The sequence below is a fragment of the Xenopus laevis genome, chromosome 7L, assembly GCF_017654675.1.
Source record: "Xenopus laevis strain J_2021 chromosome 7L, Xenopus_laevis_v10.1, whole genome shotgun sequence".
Lineage (NCBI taxonomy): Eukaryota > Metazoa > Chordata > Amphibia > Anura > Pipidae > Xenopus > Xenopus laevis.
In genome coordinates, this window is record NC_054383.1 from 5,324,168 (window position 1) to 5,348,452 (window position 24,285).

At 41.5% G+C, this 24,285-nt stretch overlaps 1 protein-coding gene across 1 annotated transcript in view; it reads right to left on the bottom strand.

The window, feature by feature from the left end:
- The window catches only part of LOC108696027 (alpha-2-macroglobulin-like protein 1), a 36,771-nt gene extending 16,934 nt beyond the window's left edge, over positions 1 to 19,837 (bottom strand). The window contains exons 1-16 of the mRNA XM_041570160.1: positions 19,675 to 19,837; positions 17,699 to 17,882; positions 13,780 to 13,939; positions 12,485 to 12,537; positions 11,910 to 11,930; positions 11,448 to 11,601; positions 11,280 to 11,364; positions 8,499 to 8,619; positions 7,536 to 7,650; positions 3,934 to 4,043; positions 3,680 to 3,841; positions 2,174 to 2,413; positions 1,606 to 1,672; positions 1,224 to 1,369; positions 921 to 1,070; positions 280 to 444 (exon numbers count right to left, since the gene is read on the bottom strand). Of these exons, the coding sequence (XP_041426094.1) occupies positions 280 to 444; positions 921 to 1,070; positions 1,224 to 1,369; positions 1,606 to 1,672; positions 2,174 to 2,413; positions 3,680 to 3,841; positions 3,934 to 4,043; positions 7,536 to 7,650; positions 8,499 to 8,619; positions 11,280 to 11,364; positions 11,448 to 11,601; positions 11,910 to 11,930; positions 12,485 to 12,537; positions 13,780 to 13,939; positions 17,699 to 17,882; positions 19,675 to 19,745 (2,004 nt within the window). The 5' untranslated portion in view covers positions 19,746 to 19,837. The remainder of the gene's footprint in view (positions 1 to 279; positions 445 to 920; positions 1,071 to 1,223; positions 1,370 to 1,605; positions 1,673 to 2,173; positions 2,414 to 3,679; positions 3,842 to 3,933; positions 4,044 to 7,535; positions 7,651 to 8,498; positions 8,620 to 11,279; positions 11,365 to 11,447; positions 11,602 to 11,909; positions 11,931 to 12,484; positions 12,538 to 13,779; positions 13,940 to 17,698; positions 17,883 to 19,674) is intronic.
- Between the last annotated feature and the right edge of the window lie 4,448 nt (positions 19,838 to 24,285).

Below are 24,285 nucleotides of genomic sequence, written 5' to 3' on the forward strand. Positions count from 1 at the left end.
TGTACCCCCTACTGTAAATGATAAGGATATTAGAAGTCACTGACGGGTTGTTCTGTGACCATATAAAGACACAAGGCTGCAGGCTGAGTTATACAGGGAACTCTGAGTATCACTCATGTATTATAAGGGATAAGGATATTAGAAGTCATTGAGGTGTTTTATGACCATATAAAGGCCTACAGTCGGGCTAAGGAGACCACAGGATTAACAAAATACATCCTTGTATTCATCATTTTCTTACATGAAAGATGGATCCAGTGTTATTTTGTAGTCTGATACCTTAAATAGGCTGTATACATCAATAAAATCTTCATTAGGTATATATGAATGTGAATTTAACCGAGTTGTTCTTTGAAAGCAGGGATAAAATGAACCATAATCATCACCATCATGGACCCGAATGTCATACCCTCCATAATCAAGGAAAGGAAAGAGATTGTGAATCTGTAAAAAGAAGACCATGTGAGGATTAGAGAAAATGGATATTCTCATGCCTCCTGACCAGAGGTGATGTGATTCTCCAAGAGGCTTGAGGTTTTACATTCATTCTCTAACTTAGAAAGCCTAGCAAAGTCCAAATTAAGTGAACTTTAGGGTAACAAGACATTGCTTAGGGGGGAAACATTATGTCCCATACTCTTAGCACTTGGATTCCTGACCATATTTAGTTACTACATTCCGTGCCTTATGTCAGATTTGATGCAATTCAGAAAGAATAGACCTGATTGACTCAAGGGGTCCCATTGCTTATCCACTGCCATGAGCACCGAGATATGGAAAATGAAGCCTACAGTACTTGGATGCACGTGTTACTGCAAGGCAAGAGTTCTGCAGCAGCTCCAATTTCTGTGTAGTGTCAGATATGTGAAAATATATTTCTCTTATGCTTGGTGTGAGATGGAGATGACAATGTCTCCTACCTTATCAGCTGTCAGTTCTTGGTCAGGTTTCATTAACACCACACTCTTATCCACCACTCTCAGGCCACAGAGAGACCCGGCAGCTGCCTCAACTTGTAAGGAAAGATCTGATCCGGGTAGAACTTCATCTGGGGCGAACCCAACTGATACCTGTCCAAACAAAACATTTTATGACACTTACAGGCAAATGAAATTCTCTTCTTAGAGTTTAAGCAATACATATTTGAGAACAGCAGTAAGAAGAGAGCTAGAGTATTAAAGATACACATACAAGGGTGCCATTGAAACATTTTTCCAACTTACTTTATTCTTGAAGCACCTTTGCAGTTTGAATGTTGTAGAATCGGCCGCTAATTCTCCATTAGGCAGGAAAATGAACACAAGAGCTCGGAGAGTTGGAGAGACGTCGGCACTAAGTGTAAGTTTGATGGAGACCTCACCCCTCAGAACTGAAGATCATACCCAGAAACAAGGGTGGGGGGGAGAGAAAAAATGATTTGCTTATTTATAAATGAAGGAGTGAGGAGGTGCAGAAGAGGCCATCAGATGTAAAGTAGCAGGGTAGGTCTGTATAACCAATATAAAGGAGTAAGATGCTGATATGGGGAAAATAAGAAATGTAGATTTCTCAGATAAGGAGCTTATAGGACTTGGCATAGTTCCTGTGAAATGCTAAGCGTCTCACCTTCACCTTCATGTGTAATGGGCACTTCCACAGATCCCGAATTCTTTATAACCCCTTTAGAAACAATCTATAGAAGAGGTAACACAAAGTCAATGGCAAAAAGGCAGCCCATTACCTGGCTAGGAAACATCATTCATATAGAACTAAATGTTAGTATAATTTATATGTAGAAGATAAATGAAAGAGAAGGGTGCTTTTCCTAATTTAGTAAGCCTGGCAGCATTTATTCTGTAGTACAATAGCTCTTACACAAAAGAAGTATTAAGTTTGCTCATCAAACAACATTCCAGCATTGCCCAATGCATTTCATCACTCTGTGACTTCCTCAGGGGAGACATCAAGTACAAGTACAAGTAACTGGCTTTCAATAACCATTAACTGACTTTAAATAAACATATCCATAGGACTGCCAGAATCTGTTTGTGTGATCCTGGAATTTCTAGCTGTTGGGGAACTGTAATTGGACTTTGGAAATAATATTCCTAATATCCAAAACATTGGAGTTCTTAATAGGCTAAAAAAGAACAGCACAAAGTCTATATGATGAAAGAATAGCAGAGCCCATTACCAGGTAGTGTAGCTCCATGTGCTTTGCATCCATCCCCAGTGCAGAGTTTTGGATAATATATTCCACTTGGGCATCCCGTTGTCCATCACATGGGAGCACCCCCTGCAGGGAGTGCAGTTTCAGGAAACTCTTACTGGGGGAGAAGAAGTGTGTGAGGTTCAGAGTTGCTCCCCAAAAATCAGGGGTAATGCCAAAGAATTTAAATGGCAGTAACTTAGTATCCTCCATACTTGGACTGGCCTGGGGAAAACAAAAACAACAAATTCAACCAAAAAAAGGATGGTTTAGGACAGGGGTCCCCAATCTTTTTTGCCCACGACCCCTATTGAGATATAAAAAGAGTTGTGGAGCAACTCAAGTGTGAAAAAAGTTCCAAATAAGGGCTATGATGGGCTAGTGGCAGTCATAAATGGATTGATAGCCTATAGTAGTTTCAGTTTAGCCATAAACCTCGTTTTTAACCAACCAAAACTTGCCTCCGAGCCAAGAATTGAAAAATAAGCACATGTTTTGAGGCCACTGGGAGCAACAAACCAAGAGGTTGGAGAGCAACATTTTGCTCAGAAGCCACTGGTTGGGCCACTGGTTTAGGATATTCAGTTAAAGCAGCTATTTAGTTGGATTTGTGTATATTTATCTGCTATATACAGTATATATTTGTCTGCTGGGACATGGGCATGATATGGGCAAGCTAGCATGATACTGAGTACTGATTGGACTGAGTACTGAAGATGGGGTACAACACTAAGCAAAGAGCTTCAGGATGGGTATTAATGTGGCTGTTGGTGCCACTCAATGTGTGTACAAAGTAGTTTGTAGCATTGATGGGGACTGCAAACCTGGGGAGAAGTATGATATGAATTGATCAATCATTGTCAGGGCTTAGTGAAGTAGGAGTAGGAGAAGGAGTATGAAGTTGAGTATGAAGTTGGCAGTTGAGGTTAATGAGGGAAATAAGTGACAGAAGGGCAAGGTGGCTGGTTCACAGCAAGATCATCCCAACACATTTTTCATGTTGAATGAATATGTTGGGAATGTTGGACAACTGTGAGCTAGTTGTGGATCTTCTCTTGACATGTCCCCACCATAATCTCTTTATTTCTTTCAACACTACAAGGCAGAACCTTGGTGCAGAACTGTGCTTTATCTCCTGTCCATCAAGTTTCACTCTTTCTTTTTATTGGATTTTTAAATCCAACCTTAACCATTCAACAGTGGAATAAAATGGTAATGTCTGTGTCTAATGCTATGGACCACACACACTATACAAGGTCCAGACAAGGAAATGTTGCTCCATGGTACTCATGATTGACTTCTACAATGCAATGATGGGCTATAGTAAAAATGAAAAAAGACATAACGAAGATGGAACAACATGTGTCCTTCAGATCTTGTTAAACTTCAGCTGCCACTTCACTCTGACAGCTCACTAGGGGTTGTAAATCAGCATCATTTGGAGGGATGCAGGTTGGCAAATCCAAGAATAAAGGCGCAAAGCCCCCCTACCGTAAGGAGTAGCTTTCCCTCCCATTCTGCTGTGTTGTTCAGCTTGAAGGTTGCAAGGCCATTCTTGTCCGACACCAATATCTCATTGACCTTTCTACAATAACTCGTTAGATATACTACGTGATTTGGAAGGGGCTCATCATTGGGATCTACCACCTTTACCTGCACAGGGAAAGAACACAACACAAATTGAGGGTCACCTTTGACTATGGCAGGAGATCTATTAATAGGGATATTATCAAGTAAGATCTTACTGTCCCACTGTATGGAATCCCAGGCTTGTAACTAGTATCAGCATCCAGGAAACTGCAACTCCTGATCCTGGATGAAATGGGAGTTCTACCACTTCCAGAATATTTCTTCCCTATGAGAAGAGGCAGATGTGCTGAAACACAGTACAGCTAGGAGTCTAATTAAAACTAATTAAACTTGCATCTAACACATTGGAGAGAGCACAACTTTCATTCCAAGAGCATGACATATCAACGATGCTGTGTGAAATTGGCCTAACTGTCAACATTCCCAAGTTTAACTAAGGATATGCTGCAATTCCTACAAATGTCCTCACTGTTACTATAGGCACCACCTCTCCCTACTATACCTGCTATCCCATAGTCACACTCCCTTCCCAGAGACTATTATCCACTGTTACTATAGGCACCATCTCTCCCTACTATACCTGCTATCCTGCTGTTACTATAGGCACCATCTCTCCCTACTATACCTGCTATCCCACAGTCACACTCCCTTCCCAGAGACTATTATCCACTGTTATTATAGGCACCATCTCTCCCTACTATACCTGCTATCCTACAGTCACACTCCCTTCCCAGAGACTATTATCCCACTGTTACTATAGACACCATCTCTCCCTACTATACCTGCTATCCCACAGTCACACTCCCTTCCCAGAGACTATTATCCACTGTTATTATAGGCACCATCTCTCCCTACTATACCTGCTATCCCACAGTCACACTCCCTTCCCAGAGACTATTATCCACTGTTACTATAGACACCATCTCTCCCTACTATACCTGCTATCCCACAGTCACACTCCCTTCCCAGAGACTATTATCCACTGTTACTATAGGCACCATCTCTCCCTACTATACCTGCTATCCCACAGTCACACTCCCTTCCCAGAGACTATTATCCCACTGTTACTATAGACACCATCTCTCCCTACTATACCTGCTATCCCACAGTCACACTCCCTTCCCAGAGAATATTATCCACTGTTACTATAGACACCATCTCTCCCTACTATACCTGCTATCCCAGTCACACTCCCTTCCCAGAGAATATTATCCACAGTTACTATAGACACCATCTCTCCCTACTATACCTGCTATCCCAGTCACACTCCCTTCCCAGAGAATATTATCCACTGTTACTATAGACACCATCTCTCCCTACTATACCTGCTATCCCAGTCACACTCCCTTCCCAGAGACTATTATCCACTGTTACTATAGACACCATCTCTCCCTACTATACCTGCTATCCCACAGTCACACTCCCTTCCCAGAGACTATTATCCACTGTTATTATAGGCACCATCTCTCCCTACTATACCTGCTATCCCACAGTCACACTCCCTTCCCAGAGACTATTATCCACTGTTACTATAGGCACCATCTCTCCCTACTATACCTGTTATCCCACAGTCACACTCCCTTCCCAGAGACTATTATCCCACTGTTACTATAGACACCATCTCTCCCTACTATACCTGCTATCCCACAGTCACACTCCCTTCCCAGAGAATATTATCCACTGTTACTATAGACACCATCTCTCCCTACTATACCTGCTATCCCAGTCACACTCCCTTCCCAGAGAATATTATCCACAGTTACTATAGACACCATCTCTCCCTACTATACCTGCTATCCCAGTCACACTCCCTTCCCAGAGAATATTATCCACTGTTACTATAGACACCATCTCTCCCTACTATACCTGCTATCCCAGTCACACTCCCTTCCCAGAGACTATTATCCACTGTTACTATAGACACCATCTCTCCCTACTATACCTGCTATCCCACAGTCACACTCCCTTCCCAGAGACTATTATCCACTGTTATTATAGGCACCATCTCTCCCTACTATACCTGCTATCCCACAGTCACACTCCCTTCCCAGAGACTATTATCCACTGTTACTATAGGCACCATCTCTCCCTACTATACCTGTTATCCCACAGTCACACTCCCTTCCCAGAGACTATTATCCACTGTTACTATAGACACCATCTCTCCCTACTATACCTGCTATCCCACAGTCACACTCCCTTCCCAGAGACTATTATCCACTGTTATTATAGGCACCATCTCTCCCTACTATACCTGCTATCCCACAGTCACACTCCCTTCCCAGAGAATATTATCCACTGTTACTATAGACACCATCTCTCCCTACTATACCTGCTATCCCAGTCACACTCCCTTCCCAGAGAATATTATCCACTGTTACTATAGACACCATCTCTCCCTACTATACCTGCTATCCCAGTCACACTCCCTTCCCAGAGAATATTATCCACTGTTACTATAGACACCATCTCTCCCTACTATACCTGCTATCCCACAGTCACACTCCCTTCCCAGAGAATATTATCCACTGTTACTATAGACACCATCTCTCCCTACTATACCTGCTATCCCAGTCACACTCCCTTCCCAGAGACTATTATCCACTGTTACTATAGACACCATCTCTCCCTACTATACCTGCTATCCCACAGTCACACTCCCTTCCCAGAGACTATTATCCACTGTTATTATAGGCACCATCTCTCCCTACTATACCTGCTATCCCACAGTCACACTCCCTTCCCAGAGACTATTATCCACTGTTACTATAGGCACCATCTCTCCCTACTATACCTGTTATCCCAGTCACACTCCCTTCCCAGAGAATATTATCCACTGTTACTATAGACACCATCTCTCCCTACTATACCTGCTATCCCAGTCACACTCCCTTCCCAGAGAATATTATCCACTGTTACTATAGACACCATCTCTCCCTACTATACCTGCTATCCCACAGTCACACTCCCTTCCCAGAGAATATTATCCACTGTTACTATAGACACCATCTCTCCCTACTATACCTGCTATCCCAGTCACACTCCCTTCCCAGAGACTATTATCCACTGTTACTATAGACACCATCTCTCCCTACTATACCTGCTATCCCACAGTCACACTCCCTTCCCAGAGACTATTATCCACTGTTATTATAGGCACCATCTCTCCCTACTATACCTGCTATCCCACAGTCACACTCCCTTCCCAGAGACTATTATCCACTGTTACTATAGGCACCATCTCTCCCTACTATACCTGCTATCCCACAGTCACACTCCCTTCCCAGAGACTATTATCCACTGTTACTATAGGCACCATCTCTCCCTACTATACCTGTTATCCCACAGTCACACTCCCTTCCCAGAGACTATTATCCACTGTTACTATAGGCACCATCTCTCCCTACTATACCTGTTATCCCACAGTCACACTCCCTTCCCAGAGACTATTATCCACTGTTACTATAGGCACCATCTCTCCCTACTATACCTGTTATCCCACAGTCACACTCCCTTCCCAGAGACTATTATCCACTGTTACTATAGGCACCATCTCTCCCTACTATACCTGCTATCCCACAGTCACACTCCCTTCCCAGAGACTATTATCCACTGTTACTATAGGCACCATCTCTCCCTACTATACCTGCTATCCCACAGTCACACTCCCTTCCCAGAGAATATTATCCAACTGCTCAGCAGGACCACTTTGCACTTCACTGAAGACAAACAAAGATACATTCAGCAAGGTCCTTACCTGTCCCTTCCTCTGTAATGGTAGATGTTCCCTCTAGACTCATTTCGTGAGTGTAGTAGGGAAGATTGACATCAAGAGAATTCACTGTCATTGTGGAACACCCAGAGTGGTCCAACTAAAAGGAGAAAGACTGATTTTAGGACATGCAATCTATTTAGAGCAGGGGGGGAGGGGATTAAAATCCAGTTCTCCATGTACAAAGATAATGAGAACTTTTATAGAAAAAAAAGAGTCCCTTGACATTATCTAAATGTTCTGATCAGATGGTTCCACATGGCCACCAGAAAAGTTAAGCCTCATACTTACAATTTGTCCTTGGCCTTAGCTAGAACATCGTGTCACCATTAATGATCATCTTGAGGAGCTACAGTAGTTCTGGTGCCAGATTCAGATCCAGAAGCTGCTAATCACCAGACACACAACAATTCCCTCTTCAACTGCTATAGACTAAGCTATTGACTCATGTCATGATCGTGAACAATTCTTTACAGGTTTTAAAAATTGTGTTTTTTAAAAAAAATAAAGTGGAGGTTTGCAGACCTTTGCTTGTAAAGTTTGCTCAGTGTGTCTAAGTTCATGTAGAAATAAAACTTTTACCCAGAGGAGCAGTAACCCCCCCCCCAATAAATAGGGCTTGTGTTCAACATACTTTTTTCATGTGATAACAATGCTTGATGGTATTTCTTGAGCTAAACAGGGTAAATAATGTAACACGCTACTCCATATTTGCTCCTTATGAGGGAGATAATTAGATTCCCACTATAAAAACCACTTCTTTTCACCCTTGGTTGTGACTATTTTTTTTCACAGGAATCCACTATGCAAGGGGATTATTATAACTACTGTTCTCTTGGAACTTTCTATTTATAAAAAAAATACACTATTCGCTTTTTGTATAGAGGTATCAATACATCACATGTTCTGTAACTGGATACAACCTCCAGTCCAATAGGATGGTCTCACCTTCCCACTGAAATGAACACACCGGTCTGTACGAAAAGTATAACGTCCCAACCAGTATGGTTTGGCCTTACGGCAAACTGTAGCAGTATATGTTCCTTGTACGGGTTTGCCATAGGTGTACCTGTATATAAGAATACAAAAGGAATCCTTTACTACATAGTGGCCAATAACTACTGAGTCCTTTTTGTTTTGCTGCATGACATTGGTTAGGCTTGTCTAGTCTGGGATCACTACAGTGGTATCAGGGGAACTTTACAGAACAATAGAGATGAGTGAAACATTTTGGTAAGTATGGAAACTCTAATAAATTCAATGGTTTGCTTCTTGCAAAACAAAATGTGCTTCCCCAATAAAAAACACTCCATTGTAGTGTGGGAAGTCAAAGCCCTTAGACTGACTAATAATTTGGGCATCAGGTCTTTGATTTTTCTTTTCCTTAGCCAAGGTGCAACCTTTACCACTCTCATAACCAGAAAATCTTACATAAGAGCCCCACGTATTAAAAAGTATCCTCTTCCTTGTAAATGCCCTGTCTATTGCCATTTACTCTCAATGGTCTTAACATTATATGCTACATTGTGGACCCATCCAAGTATTCTCTTTCTGCTGTAATAAACTCTGTATTCCCACCGTCTTTCAACATTTTCTTCTACAGCATAATGTTCACTCTACCAGTGTCAGACTGGGATGCCAGGGGCCCACTAGTAAACCTAAGACCAGTGATCCCCAACCAGTAGCTTATGGGCAACATGTTGCTCACCAACCCCTTCCATGTTGCTCTCAATGGCCTCAAAGAAGGTGCTTATTTTTTTAATTCCAGGCTTGAAAGCAAGTTTTAATTGCATAACAACAAAGTATAGTGCCAAGTAGAGTCTCCTGTAGGCTGCCAATCCACATAGGGGCTACCAAATGGCCAATCGCATCCCCTTTTTGGCACTGCACGGGACTTTTTAGTGCTTGTGTTGCTCCCCAACTCTTTAACATTAAAAAAAGGCTCATAGATAAAAAAAAGGTTGGGTACCCCTGCCTTAGACTGTGGCTCCACTTTCCAAACTTTTATTCCTCCTTTCTTCACTCAACCTCTTTATTCTCCTAGTATCTCATATCTAAATACTATACTCTATTTTTCCATTATTACGCCCCTTAAAGAAAAAGGGAATGACCATGAAATAGGCCAAATGGTTACAAGCAAGAGGGCCTACTTGTCACGATCGCCGCCCGGAGCAGTTCCAGGAGCCCCGGGCGGCGTGTCCTCCCCTGCCGGCGTCGCTCCCAAAATGGCGGCACCCATGGCCGCCACGTGGGTAGCGGCGCTGGCGCGATGACGTCAGCGCGTCGACCTCGGCGCAAGGATGCCAATGACGTCACTATGGCGCCAAATTCAAATATAAAAACACTACCAAGACGCCAGAATGGCGCCCAAGTATAGGAATCATTACTGTGTGTTTCCTGGGTTTCCTGTGCACTATTTTGAGACTATATCTTGTTCCTGATTGTTGCCTGACCTCTTGCCTGGACTTTGGACTTTGCTTATTATTCTGCCTGCCCTTGAACTCTTGCCTAAACTCTGATAAGCCTTCTGTTTAACCCTTTTGGACACTGCGACCTTGTTCCCTTTGTGGGCTTCCTCCTTGATCCTGACAACCTCCCTGGTGGGAGCATCCCGGCTCCCTGACACTACTGATACCTGGGCCGACCGGGAATTTTCCTGGTATCCAGATGGGCCAATCCAACAGTGCCCTCTACAAATATCCTTCTCTAGTCTCATTATCTCTCAACTATGTTGCCTACTAATAGGTCTATTTATTAGAGCTCACATTTTAGTGGTAGTAGAGCTTTTTGAAACCACAATTAATCTATTCCTCTAAACCCACGAATGCCATGAAAGCTATTTAAAGATCAGATCTGTGATCTGGAAACCTTTGTCCAGAATGCTCCAAATTACAGAAAGGCTATTTCCCATAAACTCCATTTTATTCAATAATCCAACGTTTGAAAAATTGTATTTCTCTATAATAATAAAACATTAGCGTTTACTTGATACCAACTAAGATATAATGAATCCATATTGGAAGCAAATATTAGTCTGTTGGGTTAAGGTATAAAGATCCATATTGTGGAAAGATTCCTTATCCAGAAAACCCCAGGTCCTGAGCATTCTGGATAACAAGTCCCCTATCTGTATAGAAAGTACGAACAGAAAAAAGTGCTGAATGATCTAAAAGAAAAATGGAATATCCTTAAAATCTCTAAAAATTTTAATTTTTCAGACAATTCAGAAAAACTATTAGAAAACCGATAAAAGTCTGAATGTTTAAAAAAAAAAAAAAAGTACAATAGGATCAGGACAGCTCCCAGTTGACTTCTATAGGACCTCAACTGGTTTTACTTGGAGAAGTTTTGTATTAAAGTTTTTTGTGGTTTTTAAACTATCTTGAATATTTAGATTTTCTGTGCAATGTTTTAGAGAAAATATATGATTCCTGAAAAAAAGAATGTGAATGTTAGTAAATAGGCCCCCAAGTGTCTCTATACTACTCTTGCTTCTTCCTTACTCTCTCTTTCCTTTGTCCTTTGTCCTTCACCGTTCTCCTTCTACTGACCAAAAAATACAACATATTGGATGTGGCATCAAGTTCTGCAGAAAAAATATTGCTTAGTTCCTTATGTGACGCCCAAAGGCCCAGCCAATGAAATGAGGGGTAGAGAGGTTGTGTTGCTGAAAAATTGCTGATGACTTTACCAGTGAATTTAATGCAGATCAATGTAGAAATGACTCACCTGCCGCATGTTTTAAGCTGGAATCGTTCAATGTTATAAAGAACGGCCTTGGGGAACTGGAAGGTGACTTCGAATCTAGAAAGCGCTGTCATAATTACATAAACAAAAATAAAAAATCAAAACAAAGAAACTATATTTGGCTGGAGAAAAGGGCAACCACTTTCTTACCATATTCATCCAGACTAAAGGAGTGCTTAGTGCCCCCCACATGAATAAAATAATAACCAAAGAAAGGTTTGGAGGAGAGTGGAAGTGAGAGCTCAGCGATTCCCTGTTTGAGAGTCACATTCAGCCACTGGGCAATAGGGTTCTTTTTTGGATCCTGAAAGGAACAGAACATTATACAAGGGGCAATGTAATAAAAAGTTACAAAATTTGCATCAGGTTGTATAACCTGTAGCAACCAATCAACAAATAATATACTACAGTCATTCAATTGGTTGTCTTGGGTTTATTAGGCCAAGGGCAAACTTTTACAACATGATCCACTTTCACCACCATCTCGTTCATATCAAAAAGTGACACCCCACTATTTAAGATACGTCCAAAGGGTTGGAATTAGACACTAGGCTCTAAATGTCAGATAACATTTTAATAATGGATCTTCATGTTTCTGAATATTCCACGTACCTGTATTTGGATGACTGGAATCTGTAAGAAACAAAGAGAGGATACAACTTGAGAAATATATTCCCATATATATAATATGATTATATATAGAAGACTATAATCCACAGTGACCAATCAGTTGTTTGCATTTATAGGGCTGGTAGAGATAAAGAAGTGAAAGCAAACATCTGATAGGTGGCTGCAAACCGATGGGTTGTTGTTGATAATAGAACATGTTGCTTTTGTTTACTGCAGTTCCGCTTGCTTTTTTGAAGGTGAATCTTCCAGAGGATAATCAGAATAGGAGTTGGTCACCTTCGGAGGTGGCAGTAGCTCCAGGGTTCCCCTGGGTCAATGGGTGCACTGCATGGACAAGTACCACTGAGTGCAACTATACGATAAGTACAAGGAGCACCTTCTGACGTAAGTAACAATTCCATTTTTTCTTTAGACTTGTGCCTAAAGAATTGGATGCACAGTTCAATTTCACTCTGAATGCCAGAAGTGATGCCACTGGCTCTGATTCCCACTATGCCCGGAGCCCTCTGCTATTGCTTCACTTGCCCTAATTGAATGCTTGTTTAGTCTCCACTTACCTCTTTCTCTCCCGGTTGTAGATTTTCTTTAAGAGAGACAACTCTAAATCGTACTGTGGAGAAAAGCAAAAAGTCCATGGGAATTACTCCACTTAGTTCGGCCATTATTTGCTCAGAAGCAAAGAACCGAAAAACCTTTTGGAGGAGGCACTCAATGAAGGCAAACTTTCACTAGGCAAATAGTTCAAAGTGAAGAGTTTAGCATCGACCATATGATTAAGTGTTTATGACACGAAAGGCATAAGGCTGTGGACACAATAAACCAGGGCCGGAACTAGGGGTAGGCAGAGTAGGCACGTGCCTAGGGAGACCTAATATCTCAGATTTACCACAGAAGCAGAGAACATTTAACTTCTTTAACTTATTTATCTGCTGTTTCTGTCTCTGCGCCAAAGTTAACATGTCTATTTAGTTTCTCCGGCTAGTGTTTGGACCCATGTTTTGTAAAGGGTTTGGAAGTTCTGATTGGCTGTGTTGGGTTCAATTTAGTGACTATATAGATTGTCAAATGCCAGAGAAGGATCTTGGGGTCTTTGTAGATAACACGTTGTCTAATTCTGGGCAGTGTCATTCTGTGGCTACTAAAGCAAATAAAGTTCTTGTATAAAAAAGGGCATTAACTCAAGGGATGAAACATAATTATGTCTCTTTATAGGTCCCTGGTGAGGCCTCATCTGGAGTATGGGGGCAGTTTTGGACTCCAGTCCTTAAGAGGGATATAAATGAGCTGGAGAGAGTGCAGAGACTAAGTGCAACTAAACTGGTTAGAGGGAGGGAAGAGTTAAATTATGAGGGGAGACTGACAAGGTTGGGGTTGTTTTCTCTGGGGGAAAAAAGGCGCTTGTGAGGGGACATGATTAGACTTTACAAGTACATTAGAGGACATTATAGACAAATAGCAGGGGACCTTTTTACCCATAAAGAGAATCACGTACCAGAGGCCTCCCCTTCAGACTAGAGGAAAAGAAGTTTCATTTAAAGGAACAGAGTAGGGGGTTCATCACAGTGAGGACAGTGAGGTTGGGGAATGCACTGCCGGGTGATGATTCAGTTAATGACTATAAGAGGGACTTGGATGATTTCTTGGACAGACATAATACAAAGGCTATTGTGATACTAAACTCTATAGTTAGTATAGATATGGGTATATATCATTTATGTGACAGTAGGGAGGGGTGTGTGTATGGGGCTGGGTTTTCATTTGGAGGGTTTGAACTTGATGGACTTTGTCCTTTTTTCAACCCGATTTAACTAACTAACTATGTAATTAAAATTTCAGCCTGTGTCAATATTACCTGTGTCCCCTGGTTCATATACAGCTTTGTCTGTCTGGATGAAAGTGTTGGTTCTTCTCTTCACAAGAACTTTGCTGCTTTCGCTTATGGACTCCCCTGAGCTCTCAATAAGAATTTCCATGGTGGCCACTTCTTCATTCCCTTCAGAGGGCGGAGGCACCTGAATGGGACAGTGGGGGGGGGGGCAGTAGATGTGATCTATTTGGATTTTGCCAAAACATTTGATACCGTGCCCCCGCAAATGACTTCTTTCTAAACTAAGGTCTGTTGGGCTTAATGAAGTCGTTTGCACATGGATAAGAAACTGGCTACAGGATCAGGTACAGAGGGTGGTTGTTAATGGGACATTCTCTACTTGGAGTAAGGTTCTTAGTGGGGTCCCTCAGGGCTCAGTATTGGGGCCACTTTTATTTAACTTGTTCATTTATGACTTAGAGGAGGGTGTTGTAAGTAATGTATCAGTGTTTGCAGATGACACAAATCTATGCAGCCCAATAAATTCCACCCAAGATGTGGCACTTGCAGTAGGATCTTGACAAACTGGCAATCTGGGCAGCTACATGCAGGCCCGGACTGGCCATTTGTGAATACGGGCAAATGCCCGTTGGGCCGCTGCCTCTGTATGGGAATTGGGCCGCACGGACAGTGTGCTCTTGTGCGCAGGGCCATTGCGCTCAGATGAAGAGAGTCCCCGCATGTGTGCAGCGCGTGCAGAAATTTAATTTAGCAGGACCCGCACTAAAATTTTCTACCACTAGAGGGCGTGCAGCAGAAGTGAGCCGGAAACTGAAGACCTGCACAGGGAAAACATTAGCACGTTTGCAGTGCTTTTGAAACGCCCCATTAGTTCCTGCTGATGAAGGGAGGGATGGAATTTTCTGCTGCTGTTCTGCATTTCCCCCCTTGCCCCCCCCCCAACTGTACAGAGAAAGGGCAGGTAAGAACAACTACTTTGCTGTTAAAAAAATTTGGAGTTTAATTTTACAATCTGTTCTAATCTGCCAGCATAAATCTAGCTTCTCAGCACAATCCCACATGGAATAGCCCAAGATCATGCTGCTGTAAATAGTTATAGTAATATTAAGGTGTGTTAAATAGATCTTTATGAAAATCCTGTTTGGATACATTTTAATGCAGATTTATTTATCCCATTTGGGATACTTGTCATAACTGTGTTATGTCATCATACTGATACTATCACTGCACAGTTTAATTATTCACAGCAGTCTTGCCCTGCTTTATGACAGCTGAGATTCTAGCTATCTATGTGTAGTTTTCTATGCAAGAGTCCTCTGCACTCAGCCCATTATCAATATATTAAGGACATTGAAACATTTTGTGCCTTAAGCTACTAAAAATGCCTTATCCTTTAAACAAAACAGGGATTTTTTGTCCATATATTGCAATATATTTAAGCTGAACAACTACGTCACACTCATCCCATATCTGGCCAGTTTTCTATGCAGGACATGGCAGGCTTTGGGCATCTGTTGACAGGTTTTTATCTAATATTCCCCTGTATAATTGTCTCCAAGGAACGGATTAAAAAAAAATTTGCTCCCAATAAAGACTTATTATGTATTAGTTTGGCTAAAACTACTGTTTTATTATTACAGAGAAAATGAAATCAATTTTAAACATTTGGATTGTTTGCATATAATGGAGTCTATGGGAGATGGCCTTTCCTAATTTGGAGTTTTCTGAAAAATGGGTTTCCAGATAACCAATCCAATACCTGAAGTGGGCTGCTTTAATTTTTTTTGCCAGGGCTGCTTTTTTCTCCCAGTCCGGCCCTGGCTACATGTAAGTGGCAAATGAGATTCAATGTTGATAAATGTAAAGTCCTGCACCTGGGATGTACAAATATCCACTTATACCCTTAATGAGACTTAACTAGGCAAATCCTTTATGGAAAAGGACCTTGGAGTCCTTGTAGATGATAAACTTGGCTGTAACAAGCAATGCCAGTCACCAGCATCAAGGGCAAATAAGGTCTTGACTTGTATTAAAAGGGGCATAGAGTCACGGGAGGAGGGGGTCATTCTTCTACTTTATAGAGCCATGGTATGGCCCCCATCTAGAATATGCCATACAGGTGGGTTTTTTTGCTTTCCTCTGTATCAACTGGCAGTTAGGCAGGTTAAAAAAGTTAAAAGGTTGAACTAAATGGATGTGTGTCTTTTCTCAACCAAACTTACTTTGTTACTATGTTACTATGTTAAGTTGGCCATAGACGCAAAGATCTGATCATACGAATCGAGTATTCGTACGATTTTCGGACTGTGTGTGGAGAGTCCCAACATTTTTCGTCCGGCTGAGATCGGTCGTTTGGTCGATCGGACAGGTTAAAAGATTTCTGTCGGCTGCGGGTAAAATCTCCGCATGTATTTGCCGATCTGACTATATAAGTGGGAGACTGTCACTATCTTTGGTCGGACATAACTTTCGTACGATTGCTGTCAGGGGCAGAACATTGGCTGATCTGTTCTTTTCTATTTTATTTGATCGGAATGGTTAGTGGCCGGTCGGGAGATGGGAAAGTCCGATTGTACGATGATTTGTACGATCAGATCTTTGTGTCTATGGCCAGCTTAACTTATCATTTCTGGGTCCTTTGTAATCTAATGGTTAAACTACTGATTTTTTGATAGTTTAGAATTATACTGTGTCATAATTACATATTTCTATTTCTTATTGACAGGACAAGGGTAGAAGTGTGACCCAACCAGGGAAAACCAGTGAATTTTTTCCATTGTGAAAAAATCAAGATGAGAAAACTTCCTCAAATGTGCCAGATATATACTGTAGTTGTAGATAAACCTGAACCCGCCTAATCAAATGAAGAGAATATACCAGGGAAACACAAACAGTAACTAAGTAACTGAGTAACTATATAGGAAGAATAAACTACAACTGCTATGAGGCCCCTAAGGTAGATGGTGCTGAATGGGGCACTGGCTGATTTAATGACAAAAGTCTCATTCCTGAACTTTGGGGAGCCCCTTAATGACCTTGATGTGGGGCTCATTGTCTTATAGCTATGCCACTGAAACTTAGTATTTGTGGAGGAGATATGGACTGGCAGCAGCCATTTTTCTTTTTGGTCACCACTCCAGAAGTTGGATAGATGCTGCTGGAGAGCCTGATGGAGGATGCACCAGTAAAGAGAAACCAGGACCCTAAGTTCACATTAGTGGACACCAGGGAAAAGTATCCAGACAATGAAGGCTTATTAAAGCATGCACTATGAGATATAGAAGGGGTATCTACAATGAGGAGTCCTGTTCACTACTATGGAGGAATTGTGGGGTTAGTTTCTTTGGTGACATCCAACAGAGTTGAGTTTTTATTGTGTAGGCAGGGCCTTAAGGTAGAGTAATATGTCTTACAAGGCACTGCTAAATGTTTGCTCTCTTTGAGTAAAAATATATAAAGCATTAAAGATATCAATGTCTTCATCAGAAACCAATTTGGACCTCAGGGGTCCCATTAAAGAAGGAGACCTCTGCAACCTCTTTATAGACATAGGAATGCAAGGACCAAGTCCCCCTCTGTTGACTGCCCTGACATACCGTAAATTCTAAGGCACCAATAAAAGGCATAGTAATTTACTAGAAGGACATCTTTTGGAGAACTTAAATTATTGGGATTGTAATGACAGATGGGCACACAAACATGTAGCAATTTACCAAAACCACTATAAGCACATTAACAAGGCTGACCACCATGTTAGTTCAGAGTTGGTACTGCTAAAATTCTTCCTGAGTTGCTTGAACACATTGACAGCCAACAAGCATGGCATCAATATTCACTTTTTACCTTTGCTATACATAATATTATACTATACATATACTATGTGCCTTGAAACCTGTTTTTGTAAATAAAGCACAATTTACATAACAGCTGTGATGATGGGTACCTCAAATGTAAAACAGCTGAAGAGGGATTCCTGTTGGAGGTTCTTCTCTATCACCGTTGTGTTACTGTTGGCCATGTTCAAGGTAACCAGTATCCTGCTGTCTCCCTCCACTCCGCTGAGATACACACAGGCTTGTTCAGAATTGGGGGTGACCATCTCCGAGGGGAAGATCACTGCATAATGTCTTTAAGGAAAACAATTAATTGTCATCTCAATTGCACTACTCAGGGCTTTCTACTCAACCAGCCTTCATATACAGATGGAGCACTGGCCATTCCATCTGATTTCTTAAGATCTCCAAGGTGACTGGTTTTCAAAGATGGATTCCAAACTTTGGGTTAGTAAATAAAACGTTTAAAGTATGCTTGTTTTGGAACCAGTATCCTAGGACACTTTCTATGATCCCATGCAACAAAACGAATCCCATAGGATCCCAGTTTAGAAATGTAACTGCCTGTACCAATAAGCCCCTCATCATCTGTTACAGTTGTATCTAGTATTATGTGGACCCCCAAAAATACATATATTTCCCTTTCCTTCATCACCAAAGGCTTCGGGAATTTCTCACCTTCTTCCTAATAATGTTCCATTTAGAGGAAACACTACTTGCTGAAACAATCAAATGACGCATATGAAGATTCTCATTCATCCAGGTCAAAATATACAGTATCTAGTAGTATTAAAAGGGAACCAAAGCCTAAAAGTGAATATGGCTAAAAATGCCATATTTTATAGACAGACCTTATTGCACCAGCCTAAATTTTAGCTTGTCAATAACAGCAATGATCCAGGACTTCAAACTTGTTACAGGTGGTCACCATCTTGGAAAGTGTCATTGTATAAACATCATGTACAACATTTCTAGCTACTTCTTTAGTTAGGCTTTAGTTCTCCTTTAAGTCAAAAGGCAATTGGACTTTTAGGGGCAGATTTGTCAAGGGTCGAATTTGTTAAACTTCCATTAACTCACAATTTATTATTGAATTCGAATTTTTTAAACTCAGGTGAATAGGATCAACCCGAAAATTCAAATCAAATTCGAATTGAATTTGATTAGATTCTTAAAACTCGATTTGAGTTTTTTCTAAAAAAAAAAAAACCTCAAATGTCAGGAAGGCTGCAAACAACTCCAAATTGATCCCAGGACGTCTTCCATAGGCTAAAACAGGAAATCGGCAGGTTTTAGGTGGCGAATAGTCGAATTTGAGTTCTTAAAGGGCCATTGTATGATCAATTTAAAAAAAAATTTTTTTTTAAAAACTCGAATCTAGCTTTAACAATTCCCTAGTCAAATTTAACAGTTTTGGCCATAAAAAATTTCAAATTTGAAGATTCAAATTTCAAAATTCCAAATTTGAATTTTCACTTCGACCCTTGATAAATCTGCCCATTAGAGTTTATCTTGAAAACATTCCACCACTCCTCCAAGTGTCTTCTTCAGTTCCTTCAAAACAATTTTTTATTTTCCTGAAAGTATTATGGAAAAACCCCAGGTCCTAAGCATTCCAGATAGATCCCTCTCCTGTACCACACTAAATCTACACTTATGTTGTATTACTCTTACACAACTAATGAAAGTAATGCCCCTGTGCCATATATTTGAAGCCTATTACCAGTAGTGACATGGTTAGGTGGGCAGCTCATGTACTGTAAGTTGAAATGCCAATATAGCTGATTATTAGAGGAGTTTTTCTTGGGTTCAAACCCCACAGTAAGTCAGACCTCTCTTAAGTTCATAATACAGGTATTGACCTAAAAGAATTACAGCCTTAACAACCACCTTCTATAAATTCAAGGAAATCAAAGACAACAGAAATGTGACCAACTCCAGAGCTGGGTCTTCTTCACTGCTTTGGACCAATGATTGGTGCCCAGTCCTATAATTAGGGAACCTTTGCCTTACACCATATTATAAATATTAACATTTTTGGAACTCATCTAACAAGCATCAAAATCACCTCTATAAAAATACTCACAGCTTTGCCTCCAGTGTCCCAGAGAGCTGCAGTAGGACCAGCCCCAAACACAGGGCCCTGAGCAGCAACATCTTGTGTGTCCTCAGTCTGTCTGTGCCATGGGACTCAGTGCCATTCAGTTTAAATATCTAACCCATCTACAGCCCAACTTTCCTCAAAATCACTCCCAGGCTGCTACACTGACCATGAGATGTCAAATATTTGTTCTACTGATCAACTCAAAGTCTGCACTGGGGGTGGGTTATGAGCAATAGTTTTGCCAAAGTAAACACGGTTGTTTTAGGCTTAGGTCCAGTGAGTATCTATGCAACTCCAATCAGCCTGGATAAACCAGAAAGCATTGGAAACAGAACTGCTGGGAATGTACCAAGAAAATAAAGCTGCTGAGATAAGGAGACAAGTTACTCTGTGTGTTGAGATTGATGGTCTTGAACCATTCAGTTTGGTCATGGAACTTCCTAGTGATTTCTCAAAGCTTAGAGACTGGCATGTTATGAATTCACTATCTACATGTTCATTAAGCCACCAAAATAATCACTCAAACCCTAATAAACAAGTGCGGAGTGTGTGAAAATGAACTGTATGAGAGTATTAATAAGAGGTTGAAATGGTTTCAGAATAGTCTGAGTCTGTATCCAATGTCCCTCAGGAATATGTCCCAGGTCAATGGAAAAACAGGACTTCTGGACTAACTGAAATGGGGTTTTCTGGGGTGATTAACCCACAAAAAAACCCTTAATTTAGCAAATAGTGAAGCATTGTGGAAGATATACCTAAGCAATGAGACTTAATAATAGTATTATTATTGTTAACATGTATTTATAGAGCGCCAATATATTGCGTAATCCCAGTAATCCCAGTAATCCCAGCATGAAACAGAGCCCAGTGATAGCTGCTCACTAGCAGTATCTTCAGTAGCATTGACATTTAGGAGAGAGAAATATATGATTGAGAATCTGTTTTTATAATAAAACCCAGCCTTAAATAATAATATATTTTGTGACACTGCCTCCATCTTCCATGATCCACACCCTTAATCCAGCTGTGGGAATAGATTGTTAAAAGGCTATTTAAAACTACTTCCCAGTCTCCCTCTTGCTGGATTATTGGTCTTCCTGTCAACTCCAAACTTTGTGGGACATTCACTAAGATTCGTAGTTGCGCCGCACTTCGGCAGGCGTATTTTCGCTAGCGCTCCGCAAATTCACTAAAATCCGAAGTTGCACTCAGGGGTTGCGTAAAGTTGCGAAGTTGCGCTAGCGTTAATTCGCCAAGCAAAGCGAAGTTATGATAGCGATGGTTAATTTGCATACGGCGCCAAATTGAAGTTACAATGGAGGAATATGTAGCAGCACTACAAATGCCTGGGAAACCTTCAAAACAGCAAATCATTTTTTTTTTTTGCCCTACACATGTGCCCACTGTATAGTTAAGTTGCCATGAGTTAGGAAATGTAGGGGGGAAGGAGGGGAGCCCCAAAAATTTTTTCGATCTTTTTCAGCCTATCACCCATAATAAAGAAAACACGCCAGCGTTTTTTGGGACTTAGAAAATTTTTTCACTTTTTTTGAAGCAATCCCTATCTACTCTATTGCGCTTCGTCTGGTCTGAGGTGGCGAAGGAAGTCTGGCGTAAAAGGTAGCTTTCAGAATAATGCGCATGTTAGTGAATTAGCGTAGTTACGTCCGTTGCGCAAATTCGCCAGGCGTAAGGGTGCGAAGTAACACTAGCGAAGTTACACCAGCGTTCATTAGTGAATCAGCAAAGTAACAAAAATGCCCAATGCTGGGGAATTCACACTAGCGTTCGGCGCTTAGTGAATTTGCCCCAAGTTGTGTCTTGACGATCTTGCACTTGTTCCTTGGGTTGCCACCTTTTTTGTTTGGGGAAAATGGGCAGGGGGCAGGAAGGTGACATAGGGGGGCATGCTGTGTGATGTGGGGGCGGAGCAGATGACATAGGGGCAGGGTTGGGTGATGAAGGGGGCAGGCCAATGACATGGAGATCAGCGATTGGCTGATCCCCATGTCATTCACTTCATTGTCCTGTCCGGATTTCCTAATTTTCACCCAGGCAGCCCTTTCAAAAACCAGGCTGTCCAGGTAAAATCGGGACAGGTGGCAACCCTACTTGTTCCTGACCCTGATCCTTATCCAGTTCCTATCAGGTAATCCTGTTCCCTCTGGAATTTGATCTCCTGGTTTTGACCTCAGCCCGTTAACTGACTCTGCAAGTCCTTTGCCTGCCCCGACCTTTGGCCTGTTCCTGTTTCGTTTGTCTCCCACCTGACCCTCGGCCTGAACTAATTTAACTGATTTAAATTAAATGAAAGGTTGATAATTTTAGGGGTGTCAGTGGTACTGCACATGCTCAGTGGGCTCAAGCTGCTTTTGAGATGCTAAGCTTGGGGGTTGATGCAAATCATGAAGCTGAAAAAGATATTTGTCTGTCTGGAGTGGTTACTGAGCTGCCATGTAATAAGAATTTGTATTTATTACTAATCAGTCTTTTATCGTGCCATTTATATCTGTATCTGTTTTATCTTTGTATGTAAGGATCTATAGGATATCCTATCCCTATAGAGTTAATCCCCTACCTTCCTATGTAGTTCTCTAATCCTTTGTTATTGGGCAAAGCCCTTGCAACAGTTTAAGTGTAACCACCTCATCTATTGGACAAAGAGTGTAATACCACTTCCTGCCACACTGCTATATAGTGCTGTGCACAGAGTGGCCTCTTCCTCTTTGGCTCCTGGTGTCTGTGCAGCTAGGTGTTCCCATTGAGCCTGGGATCACCAAGGCCCCAGTAAAGCCATCTACCCCAAAGGGACCTGTACCTTTGGTGCTTAAGTTGGGAACCAGGCAACCCCGTGAACGAGGTTAACTATCGTTAGAGCAGACCTGTAATAGACTCTCTAGGAGAGTGAGACAGAGAGGTTTAGCAGTAAGAGCAGTTGTTGCTCCAACAAGGATTTGTAGAAGGAAGTAGCTTTCCCACAAGGCCTGTTTGCCTTTAGAGCAGAGAACTCAGTTGATAGGCATCTAGGTTAGCAAAGGACTACCTGTACCCTACCTGATCGATCCCGATCCCCTCACTGGCAACATCGGTTAAAAGAGAATTGATGTACACCTATCTGCTGATGATACCTTAAGGAGTTACATCTGCCTGGCTGTGATCATTACTCTGTCCACTGTGATTCCATCTGCTGTATCCTGCAAGTGCTTGTGAGTAAACCTTATGTCATTTGCCTCTGGCATAATAAACCACCTCTCTTGTTTGCATAAAGAACCTCTTGGCGTCCATTTATCTTTTATAGCACTTAACCTGCCTTTGTTGTGTAGTTCTACTACCTCTTAAAGGGAAAGCTTCCACTTGGTGAAGGCACTGCCCTGAAGTGTAGGTCGCATGTAACCCATGCTCATACCTTAGCCGGATCTCTTTAACTATTTGTGTGCAATACAGTCAAATAGGTGTTACATGTACTTTAGGTGTGACAATTATAGTGTGCGACCAGGACTATCGCTTTTTGTTATTGTGCTATTGACCCACTTGTACCGAAGCAACTCCCAGTACCTTGGATGCTCTTTTTTTTGTTAAATGATCCAGGTCACAGAAGGATCCCTTGCAGCAAATAACAGGTTTATTAACAATAAACACTTCAAATAAAGGAATTTACAGGAACTTTGATACTATTCAATACAATAGTAGCAGTTCCAGAAGTGAACAAAAACAAGATATAGGTTACCACACTCCTAAGGCAACTCCTCCCTGAAAATAGAACCCTATGCATAAGGATCTTCAGCCTGGGGTCTTGTATATTGGCACCTACCTAGTCCTAAACTCCCCCCCACTCACATCCCTGCACAAGTGTTTCACTGCACTAGTTTTTGACACGCCATAGGGTTCTAACCCCACTATTTCTCCTTGTTGGAGCAAAGGACTGATCGCTATCTTCCCTGAGCCTTCCTCTTGCTTCGAGAGCAACTATAACAAAACTCACTAGCTAACCTTATCTAAACTTAACACAACTGGAGCCCTGGGCCTCTAGCAACCCCCAGACAGGTGAGGTCCCAGGAAAAATCGTGAGCACATGGGGCTATACCTATTTATGCTATCATATGCTGCCACCTAGTGGGCAAACCATAGCTAAACCAAATTACCTGGAGAAATTTCTAACCCTCAGGGTCTCTACAAAAAAAAACAAACCTAATAGGATTGTTTTGCACCCAAAGGGGATTTATTATATCTTCGTTGGGATCAAGTACAAGGTAATGAACAAGGAAATACATTTATTTGATTATAATGGAGTCTATAAGAGATGGGCTTTCCGTAATTTGGAGCATGCAGGATAAAGGGTTTCAGAAAAAATAGACCCCATACCTGTATCACAAGGTTTAGTACACTGCTCATGCAACCAGAATAAGTTTTGTAAGAGGGATATAATACTGTTGGAAGATGTTGGTACTATGCTGGGCATACATTCGATTCTACACCAGCAGATTTAATTGATTTAGCCATCAATGTGATGAATGTGAGGGTCAAATTAGGATGATCCAGTTGATAGGCCCTCAATCAATGACTAGATCATAATGAAGGCTTAGGGAGACCTAC